General features: G+C 43.6%; 1 protein-coding gene across 2 annotated transcripts in view; it reads left to right on the plus strand.

Moving 5' to 3' along the window:
• Positions 1-13,377, plus strand: part of rtel1 (regulator of telomere elongation helicase 1) — a 68,730-nt gene extending 55,353 nt beyond the window's left edge. Inside the window, exons 27-32 of one of the 2 annotated variants that reach the window (XM_061973310.2) lie at positions 794-889; positions 5,164-5,374; positions 9,720-9,845; positions 12,696-12,803; positions 12,867-13,055; positions 13,118-13,377. In XM_061973310.2, the coding sequence (XP_061829294.2) occupies positions 794-889; positions 5,164-5,374; positions 9,720-9,845; positions 12,696-12,803; positions 12,867-13,055; positions 13,118-13,227 (840 nt within the window). In that variant the 3' untranslated portion in view covers positions 13,228-13,377. The remainder of the gene's footprint in view (positions 1-793; positions 890-5,163; positions 5,375-9,719; positions 9,846-12,695; positions 12,804-12,866; positions 13,056-13,117) is intronic. The other variant, XM_061973315.2, reaches the window with a different exon arrangement.
• The last annotated feature ends 1,733 nt before the right edge of the window (positions 13,378-15,110 follow it).

Raw genomic sequence — 15,110 nt, forward strand, 5'->3', positions numbered from 1 at the left:
CATCCATCTGCAACATGCCACCATAACCTGAGAAGGCTCTGCATGGCATTTAAAACTGTTTTATGTGTGGTTGTAAAGCTAATCACTGACAAGTAAAGGGTGATCTTGCTTTCTGATGTCGAGTTAAAAGGAGATGGACTTAAGGAAATAGTAGCTAGCAATTAGGAGTGTGAATCTCTGGCCACCTCATGATTTGATCCCAATTGATTCTTGATTCAACATCATTCTCAAACCAATTCTCACAGTGTATTATTTGATATAATATTTATAATAGGGACGGCGTGGCGCGGTTGGGAGAGTGGCCGTACCAGCAACCTGAGGGTTCCTGGTTCAATCCCCACCTTCTACCAACCTTGTCACATCCGTTGTGTCCTTGAGCAAGACACTTCACCCTTGCTCCTGATGGCTGGTGGTTAGCGCCTTGCATGGCAGCTCCCGCCATCAGTGTGTGAATGTGTGTGTGAATGGGTGAATGTGGAAATAGTGTCAAAGCACTTTGAAGGTAGAAGGTAGAAAAGCGCTATACAAGTATAACCCATTTACCATAATGAAACTTTTACAAAACAGGTTACAGTTTAGAAAAGCTCCTGCTGGTTGCATTGAGATGGCCTAAAAACATATTTTTAAAATTGATTCCTATAAATAAAAATGTTTCAATTATTTTTTAATTGACTTTTGAAAATGATGAATCCATTTCGAATCGTGATAAATAAAAATCACGGTTTGATGTTTTTGTCAACCCGTAGTAGTAATAGTTTATTCATTGTATTTTCTTTTCCTGCAATTCTTTTAGCCAAGCAAGTTGTCCACACTGTCGCTGCAATACGACAAAAGATTGGAGGAGATGATGAATGGAGGGAAACGCAAAATAAAACTGGTCCACGAACAGGTATATCTTTTTCGATTAAGTATCTTGTTTATTTCTCTCATGATTTTGTCGCTTAAAAATGATTATTGTGTGTTGTTAGATGCAAAGCAGATTCTAAACTAAAGTGTTTGTTGCAAACAAGAAAAAAACTACAGGTGCAGGATAATTATTGGGCCGAAATGAGGAAGTATTACATCATACTGATGACATAGAAAACAATTTAAAAAAGGCTCCAATGATGCGGGATTACCTGTGCTGGGATGTACCGTATTTTCCGCACCATAAGCCGCCCCGTGTTATAAGCCGCGCCTTCAATGAACGGCATATTTCAAAACTTTGTCCACCTATAAGCCGCCCCGTGTTATAAGCCGCATCTAACTGCGCTACAGGGAATGTAAAAAAAACAGTCAGATAGGTCAGTTAAACTTTAATAATATATTAAAAACCAGCGTTCTAACAACTCTGTTCACTCCCAAAATGTACGGTAATGTGCAAATGTGCAATCACAAACATAGTAAAATTCAAAATGTTGCTCGAACGTTAATGTCACAACACACAAAATAAACATAACACTCACTTTCTGAAGTTATTCTTCATTCATAAATCCCTCGAATTCTTCTCCTACGGTGTCCGAATTAAAAAGTTGGGCGAATTACGGGATCCAAAATGGCCGGCTCCGTCTCGTCGAAGTCATCAGAGTCAGTGTCGCTGTTGTTTTTCCAGCAGTTCCGTGAATCCTGCCTTCCGGAAAGCTCGGACCACAGTTGAGACCGAAATATCCGCCCAGGCATTTACGATCCACTGGCAGATGTTGGCGTATGTCGTCCGGCGCTGTCTCCCTGTCTTAGTGAATGTGTGTTCGCCTTCGGTCATCCATTGTTCCCACGCCGTTCGCAGTCATGCTTTAAATGCCTTGTTGACACCAATATCGAGCGGTTGGAGTTCTTTGGTTAATCCACCCGGAATGACGGCGAGTGTTGTATTTGTGTGCTTCACTTGTTTTTTGACACCATCTGTGATGTGGGCGCGCACGGAGTCGTATATCAACATGGACGGAGCTGCGTGAAAAAAGCCACCCGGCCTCTTCGCGTAAACTTCCCTTAACCACTCGCTCATCTTTTCTTCATCCATCCATCCCTTCGAGTTAGCTTTTATGATGACGCCGGCTGGAAAGTTCTCTTTTGGCAAGGTCTTCCTTTTGAATATCACCATGGGTGGAAGTTTCTGGCCATTAGCATGGCAAGCTAGAACCACAGTGTGTCGCTTAGTCGGAGCCATTTTGTGGTCTTTACAGATGTAAACACACAAAGGAAATGAAACGTAATACCCGCGCGCTTCTTCTTCTACGGGGGGCGGGTGCTTACCTTGGCAGTTGCTTATACCATAGAAGAAGAAGCACTTCCGCTTCTACGGGGAAAAAAGATGGCGGCTGTTTACCGTAGTTGCGAGACCTAAACTTTATGAAAATGAATCTTAATATTAATCCATATATAAAGCGCACCGGGTTATAAGCCGCACTGTCAGCTTTTGAGTAAATTTGTGGTTTTTAGGTGCGGCTAATAGTGCGGAAAATACGGTACAGTAGGTAGGTTAGGGTAGTCAAATCAAGTGCGCCTTTTCTCCTACCTGTGCCGGCTTGTCCTAAATTTGCCCTGAGCTCATTGTAAACAAACATGGCGGCGATAACGTGGGACTTATTTATTGTTTCGGAGGAAGACATTTTGTACGTGCTCTTTGCGCCAAATGTTCTGAAAACATTCTGCGAGGAGGGGAAAAAAACGTTCGGCTTCCACACATCAAACCTTATCAGCCACCTGAAACGACAACATTGCTCCAATGGGGTTTTAAAAGCCTCCAAAGATGCCTGCGCTGCCCCAAAGAAAGGTGTGCACAAACTACAGTTAAATCTACTTCCCAAAAAATAAAACATCTAAAGTTATAAGCAGTGGTGTGCCTTTTCTGCTTGTCTAACATCATCATCATAATTAAAGACAAAAGTCATTTTTAATTGACTTTCCCTAAATATGTATTCATATAGAATAGAATAAAATGCCTTTAGGTACAATGAGATTAAAAGCAACTCCAGTATCAGTGCCACAGTCTATAAATATGCAGAACATAGGAAGGAAAGAAAAGAAAAATAGTGCAAAAGGAGGTAAGGTGCACAGTCCGGTCCTGAGAACCAATGTTCTTCATCTGTTGTTTACAAATTAAATATTATACTATATACATATACACAGAAGCATTCACACTGTGGGTGGAAAGTAAAAATTGCACACAGAGAGGTGCTAAACTAAACTAAAAAGATTTACTTATGCAAGTTTGAAGTATCAATTATCTAAACACAGTTTTGTTTGCATATTTTCAGGATGTAGATATATATATATATATATATATATATATATATTAGAGATGCGCGGTTTGCGGGCACAACCGCGGAGTCCGCGGATTATCCGCGGATCGGGCGGATGAAATTTTAAAAAATTAGATTTTATCCGCGGGTCGGGTCGGGTGGTTAAAAAAAAATTAGATTTTAAATAGATTCAGGCGGGTGGCAGTTAAACCAATTGGTAAATATATATACATAGTTAAATGTTGTTACCCACATACGAAAAACGAGCAGGCACCTGCAGCATATGCCACAACAGAAGAAGAAAAAAAAAAAGAGATGGACACTTTTACGGAGCGGAGAAGGCCCCCGACGCCTCGCCGGGGTCCGGGACCGAGGCCCCTTCCCCCGAGAGGGCCCCACCGGGAGCCGTAGCTGAGGCGATCCGCGAGAAGGGCCCGACGCACGTCCAGGGTCACCACCGCACCGCCACCCCGCCTCGTCCGCCTTCGCCGCGGCCGGCATCACGCGCAGCAGGTAAGCAGCTTACCTGCCCGCCACCCCCGTGGCCGGGGGCTCGTAACAGGGGTCACTCCGCGCGCTCCGCCCGCGCAGCTTACCTGCCCGCCACCCCTGTTGCCGGGGGCGCGTAACAGGGGTCACTCCGCGCGCAGTGCGCTCACGAAAGGGGTGGGGCTCACCCTGGTTGATATAGACAGCAGCTAGGACGGTGGCCATGGAAGTTGGAACCCGCTAAGGAGTGTGTAACAACCCACCTGCCGAATCAACTAGCCCTGAAAATGGATGGCGCTGGAGCGTCGGGCCCATATACCCGGCCGTCGCCGGCAGCGAGACGCGCTTGGAGGTGCGCTCAGCGCGGCTCCCATATGATTGCGCACTGGTGTGCGTCTGGGTCGTGACAGCGTGGCACGCGAATGTCTGTGCTGCATTGGATCAGTCTCCTTTCTTTAACAGGCAAAAGCTTTATAACCTCACTAATGCCTTGCATCGTCTATATTAGATATATAACAACGGGCGGATGCGGTTCTGATCAAATGTTAGATCGGGTGGATTGCGGATGGTTGACGACTTTCTGATGCGGTTGCGGATGAAATAATTGCCTATCCGCGCATCTCTAATATATATATATATATATATATTTATATATGAAATACTTGACTTGGTGAATTCTAGCTGTAAATATACTCCTCCCCTCTTAACCACACCCCCCACCCCACCCCCGACCACGCTCCCCCACCTCCTGAAATCGGAGGTCTCAAGGTTGGCAAGTATGGTTATAAGTATTCATCTTGAGAAGCAGGAAGTTCTTGGTAGCAGCTTGAAAAATAATATTGTGCATTTCTAAAACTGTCAACTTATTTTACAATAAGTGCCAGAATAATTGTATGTAAGTTATCACAAAACTTTCTGTTTTCATGAGTTCCCGGCGAGAGGACAAAAGCTGTCTTTGATCTTACCAAGCAAAAGGCTTGTAAAACTCTACAGTGTACGATGGGAAGCGACATGAAGGTGTCGGTTTCTTTGATCTATTGTGATCCACAGGAAGATCTTGTCTTGACCCGAGATCTACAAAGCGGAGAGGAAGCAGGACCTGACGCAAGCTCCAGGCATCTTTTCTTTGAACTATTTGTGACCGAGCGCAACAGCTGTTTACGACCCCCATCCCTTTAGAAACAGCTGATGCTATGTAATCAGGGAAAGTCCAAATAAAAGAGGAGGCGTAGAACTCTCTTGTCAGAGCGTGGTGGAAGACTGTACAAGAGTACAGCCCAGACGTTTCTCCTCATGAGCCAAATTGAATCCTGTCTCTGTTTAATTCCTTGCTTTTTGGCTGTTTAATAGATGTCATCGGGGTTGGAACCTGACAAGAGGAGCTTCAAAAAAAGGATTCTGACTTATGTTATTCTTACTATTTTATCAATATATTTTCTCTTTCTTTTCAAAGAAGCCGAGTTTTTCCAGGGTTGCTCCTGGAGATGGGAAAAAGGCCATCGCCCAGAACTTCCTGGGAGAAATGAAGTCGTCCCTCAGCCAGGTCAACTTTGAGCGAATTCGCCTGGCTCTACAGTCCTACAAGAAGAGTGACAACGTGGACATGCTGCTGTCAGACACGTCGCTGTTAACCGATGACCCTCATACTTACAGTCTGTTGCGTGGTGAGTCACACGTATAGTCATATCTCCTTTATCGCTTGTGGCTGCTTTCACACTTGACTGTGGTAAGGGAATTCTCATGAATGAAGGTTCTTGTTTAGGAATGGAATACTTATATAGATGGACTTAGGGGTGTCCCGATCCGATATTCATATCTGATATCGGTCCCATGTCAGCAAAAAACTAAGAACTAGAATTTGCAATTGTGGTAGTAGTTGCATGTGAATGCCCTATGCGTTCGACATATGGGAAGAGTAGTGTGGGTGGATGGTTGAAAGGTCGCAATCGGGTTTAAAAATGAAGCAAAATATTGAGAATTTAGGTCATTGTAAAACTATATGTCCATTCATTTGAGTGGGAAAACTGGGAATCCTTGAAAATATTCATGCAATTGTCCTTGTTGATACCAATGGGTTGGTGTTGGTACTTCTGAAATATGTTAACACTTTGAATTGACAATGGGGATTTCTGGGATTTCAGGAAAACCGGGAGTTTGTACGGGGGAAGAAAAATAGGAACATTTGTTGTCCCAACTAAGAGGAATGTTTTAAATGTAAAACGGTCAAAAACCGTTGAACAATGTGGGCTGTGATAACGTTCCAGGAAGAGGTGAAATTAGGACTTTGGAAAACTTTCTTTGAACTTGGTAATGGAAATGTTGTCCAAGGTGAGTGAGTGTGTGGATGGTGGAACGCTTCCAATCGGGTCAGAACTGTGGTAATTGTTCATGTTTGAAAACTGGCCCATTTATTTTCCCATCCATCCATCCATCTTCTTCCGCTTATCCGAGATCGGGTCGCGGGGGCAGCAGCTTAAGCAGGGAAGCCCAGACTTCCCTCTCCCCAGCCACTTCGTCCAGCTCCTCCCGGGGGATCCCGAGGCGTTCCCAGGCCAGCCGGGAGAGATAGTCTTCCCAGCGTGTCCTGGGTCTTCCCCGTGCCCGAAACACCTTCCTAGGGAGGCGTTCGGGTGGCATCCTGACCAGATGCCCGAACCACCTCATCTGGCTCCTCTCCATGTGGAGGAGCAGCGGCTTTACTTTGAGCTCCCCCCGAATGACAGAGCTTCTCGCCCTATCTCTAAGGGAGAGCCCCGCCACTCGGCGGAGGAAACTCATTTCGGCCGCTTGTACCCGTGATCTTGTCCTTTCGGTCATAACCCAAAGCTCATGACCATAGGTGAGGATGGGAACGTAGATCGACCGGTAAATCGAGAGCTTTGCCTTCCGGCTCAGCTCCTTCTTCACCACAACGGATCGATACAGCGTCCGCATTACTGAAGACGCCGCACCGATCCGCCTGTCGATCTCACGATCCACTCTTCCCCCACTCGTGAACAAGACTCCGAGGTACTTGAACTCCTCCACTTGGGGCAAGATCTCCTCCCCAACCCGGAGATGGCACTCCACCCTTTTCCGGGAGAGAACCATGGACTCGGACTTGGAGGTGCTGATTCCCATCCCAGACGCTTCACACTCGGCTGCGAACCGATCCAGTGAGAGCTGAAGATCTTGGCCGGAGGAAGCCATCAGGACCACATCATCTGCAAATAGCAGAGACCTAATCCTGCAGCCACCAAACCAGATCCCCTCAACGCCTTGACTGCGCCTAGAAATTCTGTCCATAAAGGTTATGAACAGAATGGGTGACAAAGGGCAGCCTTGGCGGAGTCCAACCCTCACTGGAAACGTGTCCGACTTACTGCCGGCAATGCGGACCAAGCTCTGACACTGATCATACAGGGAGCGAACTGCCACAATAAGACAGTCCGTTACCCCATACTCTCTGAGCACTCCCCACAGGACTTCCCGGGGTACACGGTCGAATGCCTTCTCCAAGTCCACAAAGCACATGTAGACTGGTTGGGCAAACTCCCATGCACCCTCAAGGACCCTGCCGAGAGTATAGAGCTGGTCCACAGTTCCACGACCAGGACGAAAACCACACTGTTCCTCCTGAATCCGAGGTTCGACTATCCGGCGTAGCCTCCTCTCCAGTACACCTGAATAGACCTTACCGGGAAGGCTGAGGAGTGTGATCCCACGATAGTTGGAACACACCCTCCGGTTCCCCTTTTTAAAGAGAGGAACCACCACCCCGGTCTGCCAATCCAGAGGTACCGCCCCCGATCTCCACGCGATGTTGCAGAGTCTTGTCAACCAAGACAGCCCCGCAACATCCAGAGCCTTAAGGAACTCCGGGCGGATCTCATCCACCCCCGGGGCCTTGCCACCGAGGAGCTTTTTAACTACCTCGGCAACCTCAGCCCCAGAAATAGGAGAGCCCACCATTTATTTTCAATAGGCAAAATGTCCCGGAAAACCGGGAATTCTGGGTAATCTGGGATATTATTTTAAAACAGCTCCTGATTTCCAGTTGATCAGAAGGTTTGGATACTTAAACGGTTCCGATCGGATGAAAATGGGCCGTGGAGCGTGCCAAACTTTTGCAGTGGAATAATAATAAATTGATAATTCTTTGGTGTAGAATCTTATATGTGTGAATGTTGGACATCCACATTTATATAAATGTCAAATGTAAATGTTTGGACATGTCAAATGTGAATGTTGGACATCCACACTTATATAAATGTCAAATGTGAATGTTGGACATCCACACTTATATAAATGTTATATGTCCGATACAAGCATTACTGCGGCATGCATACTTGTGTGTGATATCATGTGCGATACAAGCAGACTTGCGGCGTGCAAAGTTGGACAGACAGTTAACGTCTAAATGTCCTCCAATAAGCTGAAAATGTCTTCTATTTTAGTCAAGTCATTTTCACAAGGTAAACATGCTAGGCTTACTAGGAGCGAGCAGATACACAACAGCTAAGCACACAAGCTAGACATAGGTAATAATAATGGAACAATATTGCAGTGTAAAACAGTACATTTGTTAATACAAACAAGTATCAAATAATTATAGTTGCATATTACTTACACATACAAAGTCTTCAAGGTAGAAGCATATTAGAGAATATCCAGTAACAAACGTCATCGTTCAACTTCCCACGTCATGAGCTTAACTTAATGAATTAGCACAAATTTAACACTCCACTTTAAAAGCACAAATCTGTCATAAGGCTTGTATTTTCATGCCTATCATTCTTGTTTCCCGACTAATTTCACTTGATCAAACAATTTGTAACATTCCACACAGCTACATCAACAATATCATTTGCCTGAGGAGCTGAGGTTCAAGGTTCAAGGTTCAAGGTTCAAGGTTCAACTTTATTGTCCCCGCGGGGAAATTTGTCTTGGGCACAGTGCATCATTGCTTTCTTAACATACCCAAAAACAACAGAACAAAAACACAAGCACAGACACAACCACAACCATACAACTAACATTTAAACATCAGAACATGGAGCTTGATAGACATAGGTGGCACTTTGATGTAGGCATAAAATCTACAGTATGGAGATAAAGATAAGGTACCAATGTGCATTGCACTAGAGCTCATGGATAAAGTGCTGTGTGCTAAAGTGCTTAGTTCTAAAGTGCTATGTGCTAAAGTGCTGTGTGCTAAAAAAAAGTGCTAAACTATGTATTAAAATTCTATTGCACATTGTTGGTCAGCTTAATGGAGGCTGGGACAAATGATAATTTAAGGCGGTTAAATTTGCATAGTGGGACCCGGAGTCTTCTCCCTGATGGCAGGGTTCCATATTCAGGAAAGAGTGGGTGTTGTGAGTTGGAAATAATTTTCTTAGCTTTTTTCCTAACTGCCTGCTCATATATGCTCTGTATAGGCTCATATTCTTTCCTCCCTACGATTTTCATTGCCGTTTTATGCATGCCGGCCAGTTTGCTTTTTAGCTTAACGGTTAGGTTGCCAAAACATGAGGTGATCCCGTATCTAATGATGCTCTCTACAAAACAAAACAATAACATTCCAAGTAGGTACTATTATTCCTGCTGATATCATATGAGATTATCATCAATCAAAATGTATGTACATAGCCCTAATCACAATGTCTCAAAGGGCTTTAAAAATTCACTAGGGTATATCCCCTGATCTAACCCTAATATCGCTATCAGCTTACACTCAAAGCTATTGGAAGTGAAAAATTTGTATCGGCACATACTTTGTTAGAGCATTAAAAAACTGTTTATGACCTTCTAAATATGTTTTATTTACATGAAAGCATATAGTCACCTTTGCACCAATATAGTAGTGGTCTACCCCACCTCTTGCCCAAAGTGGGCGGGGTTTAGCCCTACCTCACCTGTGACCCTAAGGAGGACAGGCAGTATAGAGAAGAAGTCATTATTGTCCATGTAACATGTTGACTTGTTACTTTGAATATAGTCGATGAAACGCCATGTCATGTGTCCCAGGGTTATACCACTTTGTACGACCACACCACAAGAAGACATTTGATGAGAAGTGCCAGGAATTGACGGGTGCTGGCTGTGGGTTCAAACCTGAACACTCTGAGAGCAAGGCAGGGATGCCACATGCTGGTAGGTCATGATGCTGGATGGCACACAATGATTGTCAAATGTTCTCACCCTCTTAGGTTAGTTGTAGTCATCCCAATGATGGCCTCCACCACTGGCATCAACACTACATTACCTCCACCACTGACATCAACACTACATTACCTCCATCACTGACATCAACACTACATTACCTCCATCACTGACATCAACACTACATTACCTCCATCACTGGCATCAACACTACATTACCTCCACCACTGACATCAACACTACATTACCTCCATCACTGACATCAACACTACATTACCTCCATCACTGACATCAACACTACATTACCTCCACCACTGGCATCAACACTACATTACCTCCATCACTGACATCAACACTACATTACCTCCACCACTGACATCAACACTACATTACCTCCATCACTGACATCAACACTACATTACCTCCACCACTGACATCAACACTACATTACCTCCATCACTGACATCAACACTACATTACCTCCATCACTGACATCAACACTACATTACCTCCACCACTGACATCAACACTACATTACCTCCATCACTGACATCAACACTACATTACCTCCACCACTGACATCAACACTACATTACCTCCATCACTGACATCAACACTACATTACCTCCACCACTGGCATCAACACTACATTACCTCCATCACTGACATCAACACTACATTACCTCCATCACTGACATCAACACTACATTACCTCCACCACTGACATCAACACTACATTACCTCCATCACTGACATCAACACTAGATTACCTCAATCACTGACATCAACACTACATTACCTTGGATCCCTAAGGCGGTACTGCGTCAAAAAGCGACATCAGTGTGTAAAGGATATCACCACATGGGCTCAGGAACACTTCAGAAAAATCACTGTCAGTAAATACAGTTAGTCGCTACATCTGTAAGTGCAAGTTAAAACTCTACTATGCCAAGCCATTTATCAACAACACCCAGAAAAACGCTTTGCTTGGCCCGAGCTCATCTAAGATGGACTGATGCAAAGTGGAAAAGTGTTCTGTGGTCTGACGAGTCCACATTTCAAATTGTTTTTGGAAACTGTGGACCAAAGAGGAAAAGAACCATCCGGATTGTTCGAGGGTGAAAGTGTAAAAGGCAGCATGTGTGATGGTATGGGGGTGTATTAGTGCCCAAGACATGGGTAACTTATACATCTGTGAAGGCACCATTAATGCTGAAAGGTACATACAGCTTTTGGAGCAACATATGTTGTTATCATGGACGCCCCTGCTTATTTCAGCAAGACAATGCCAAGCCACGTGTTACATCAACGTGGCTTCATAGTAAAAGAGTGCGGGTACTAGACTGGCCTGCCTCTAGTCCAGACATTGAAAATGTGTGAAGGCTAAAATATGAGAAGGGAGACTGTTGAACAACTTAAGCTGTACATCAAGCAAGAATGGCAAAGAATTCCACTTCAAAAATGTGTCTCCTCAGTTCCCAAACCTTTACTGAGTGTTGTTAAAAGGAAAGGCCATGTAACACACTGGCAAAAATGCCTTTTTTGCAATGTGTTGCTGCCCTTAAATTCTAAGTTCATGATTATTTGCAAAAAATAAGAACGTTTCTCGTTGTGAACATGAAATATCTTGTCTTTGCAGTCTATTCAATTGAATATAAGTTGAAATGGATTTGTTGTATTCTCTTTTTATTTACCATTTACACAACTTGACAACTTCACTGCTTTTGGGGTTTGTACCGTATTTTCCGCACCATAAGCCGCCCTGGGTTATAAGCCGCGCCTTCAATGAACGGCATATTTCAAAACTTTGTCCACCTATAAGCCGCCCCGTGTTATAAGCCGCATCTAACTGCGCTAAAGGAATGTCAAAAAAACAGTCAGATAGGTCAGTCAAACTTTAATAATATATTAAAAACCAGCGTGATGTGGGCGCGCATGGAGTCGTATATCAACATGGACGGAGCTGCGTGAAAAAAGCCACCCGGCCTCTTCGCGTAAACTTACCTTAACCACTCGCTCATCTTTTCTTCATCCATCCATCCCTTCGAGTTAGCTTTTATGATGACGCCGGCTGGAAAGGTCTCTTTTGGCAAGGTCTTCCTTTTGAATATCACCATGGGTGGAAGTTTCTGGCCATTAGCATGGCAAGCTAGAACCACAGTGAAGGATGACTTCTCATTCCCTGTGGTGCGAATATTCACCGTACGTGCTCCCGTTGTATCCACAGTGCGGTTCACAGGAATATCAAAAGTCAGTGGAACCTCGTCCATGTTGATAATGTTCTCTGGCCGGATCTTTTTTTCAGCTATCTTGTTTTTACAATATGCACGGAAAGTAGCCAGCTTTTCTTGAAAGTCTTTAGGCAGTTGCTGTGAAATAGTAGTCCGTGTGCGGATGGAGAGATTGCGTCTTTTCATGAACCGGAAACCTGTCGCTTAGTAGGAGCCATTTTGTGGTCTTTACAGATGTAAACACACAAAGGAAATGAAACGTAATATCCGCGCGCTTCTTCTACGCGGGCGGGTGGTTGCTTACAGTAGAAGAAGAAGCGCTTCCTGTTCTATGAGGGCGGATGCTTACCTTGGCGGTTGCTTGCGTAGAAGAAGAAGCACTTCCTCTTCTACGGGGAAAAAAGATGGCGGCTGTTTACCGTAGTTGCGAGACCTAAACTTTATGAAAATGAATCTTAATATTAATCCATATATAAAGCGCACCGGGTTATAAGGCGCACTGTCAGCTTTTGAGTACATTTGTGGTTTTTAGGTGCGGCTAATAGTGCGGAAAATACGGTACACAGTTCATCCACAGTCTCTTATGGTTTGTATATTTTCCCTCATTCAGCAGATGTGGACCCCAGTAGAGTTTCAGCATCCAGTTCTAGTTTGACGTCCAGCAGCGCTCCAAAAAACAAGCAAGGAGGACTTGAGAATCTGGGAGGAAGTCAGGCTGGTATGTCACTGACAAACTTTTGTAATGGTGGTCATAAAGATCTAACTCCTGCATGTTTAGCAGACACTACTCCAAAGGGTCAAGTCCAGGCTGCCTTACTGGCCGACGTAAAAAAAGCGCTGGGCCCGGAGGGATCAGCCCGGCTGTGTCAGGCGGTGCACGGCTACAAGGCCACGGACGACTATGACAACATGGTGTCTGTGGCCGTGGCCTTGTTCACCGAGAAAGATGAAGACTTCAGCCTTTTATGCAGTAAGTACATCCCACCACGTGTGCCCTTCATCTTTGTCATATCTATTTTCCCTCACGTGTAGGATTTGCCAGTATTATTCGTCCTCACCACAAGAAGCAGTACAAAGAGATGCTGAGAGCATTGATGGGTCGGCCTGCTGCTGAGCAGAACCACCACAACCAATCAGAGTAAGAACTATCCAGTGCGTGACTACCATGCCACTTTCAAATCATGCTATCTAGTTTTAATAGTAATGAAATTATAAACACATTGTGTATTTTTTAAACCCATATTTTTCTACTTTCTGTTTGCTTGGTTTTTACTTGAATAAACACGGGATGATTTAAGTTCACACTGACTCTTGCCTCTTGGTTAGGGATGCGTGCCCAACCCCCGCAGTCCTGCTGGGCACCGATAGACCTCAAATCCAACGGTGCAATGTCGCGGACTCAAAAAACGTAGAAAAAGTAAAGGCTCCACTTTTCCAAAAGTATACACTGGCTTTCCTATTGACATGCCACCGATTAGCATTAGCTATTTTACATGGCGTTTTGAACACCGCCAAATTTGTCAGTGAAAACTACGACTAAGACGTGCGTTTTACTGCAACACTTACATACCTGCCAACTACTCCGGTTTTCCCGTAATTAGTACGGTTTTCATCAACCTATTCCGGGTTACGGTTGCAGTGATAAAAAATACGTTTTTTCATTAATTTAAAAAAAAAATTATTTTAAAGTTTTATTCACGAAATCGCGTAACAACAATGACAATCGACACTGCTTCCCATAACTTCCTATCGAGCCATTCCGAATGCCATGCGAGAGGCTATTTATAGCACCGCTGCCAAGCACGAGGCACCAGTTGCAATTGTTTCCAAACGAGCGAACGATCATGGAATCAGCCGGAGAAAAATCGCATAAACCGAAAAGAAAACTGCAGTCATTCCGTGAAGAATATTCAAAAGCCTATCCGGGAATAAATATCCATTCCAAAAAGGGTGAAAACTACGCGAATTGCACCTTGTGCAGACAAGATTTTTCGATCGGACACGGAGGAATTAGCGATGTAAAAGACCACGTTGGGACAAAAAAACACAAGTCTAATGCCGTTGCTAAATTTGGATTTTAGCCACAAAAAGGTAATGACACCAATGTTATCTATTGGAATTGTTTAGTACTGTTATACTGTTAAAAGTGTTTATACTATTTATGCTTTCAAGTCCAAGTTGAAGAAATCTTGTTAAATGTTGACAGCATAACTACCAAAATACAGAAGTATGTCCTTAATATTTTTGCAGTGCTATTTCTGTTGAAAAGTTCAAATGATTACATTAGAGATGTGATGTGCCACTTTTCAAGTGTCTGATGGCTTCAATTAATTTTCATTAATTTTTCATATTTTGAATTCTTTTGAAAGGCTTACAAAAAAACTACATTTGAATTGTAATTCCATGCTATTGACAGGACTATTAATTTTAATGAAGTTAGCTTACCATGTTTACAGTATGATAATTGTGATAGAAATGTGAATTTTAGGCACAGAATATTTTTTTACAATTGAACAAGGCAGTAGATTATACAAGCTTGGACAGAAAGTTAATAATGACACCAATTTTTTTTTTAATGGAATTGTTTAGTACTGTTTTACCATTTGTTTACTGTAAAAAGTGTTTATACTTTCAATGAACAAATTGAAGTCTTGTGAAAGGTTGACAGGATAACTGGCATTAACTGTCAAAATAATTTCAAACTATTGAAGTTAGTTTACAGAATAAACATGTCAATCAACCCATATGATTTTTGCTGTAATATTTTTGTTTTGAAAAGTCACTGTGACTGATAGAAAAGTGATGGTTTTAGCAACATTTTAACCTGTCTGAATGCTAATAATCATTTTGCGTCGGGGGGGGGCGAAGCTGAACCCCCCACCAGGACTTTGTCCTGGGCCTGCGGCCCCTGGACCCTGGCTACTAGGTTTTTCTGATTTCAAAAGTTGGCAGGTATGCACTTACAGTATTAACACTTTGTAGGGCGCAACAGACAGCAAAGCCTGAACTGATCAACACACCATAA

This window comes from Nerophis lumbriciformis, linkage group LG01 (genome assembly GCF_033978685.3).
Source record: "Nerophis lumbriciformis linkage group LG01, RoL_Nlum_v2.1, whole genome shotgun sequence".
In the NCBI taxonomy this organism is placed as follows: domain Eukaryota; kingdom Metazoa; phylum Chordata; class Actinopteri; order Syngnathiformes; family Syngnathidae; genus Nerophis; species Nerophis lumbriciformis.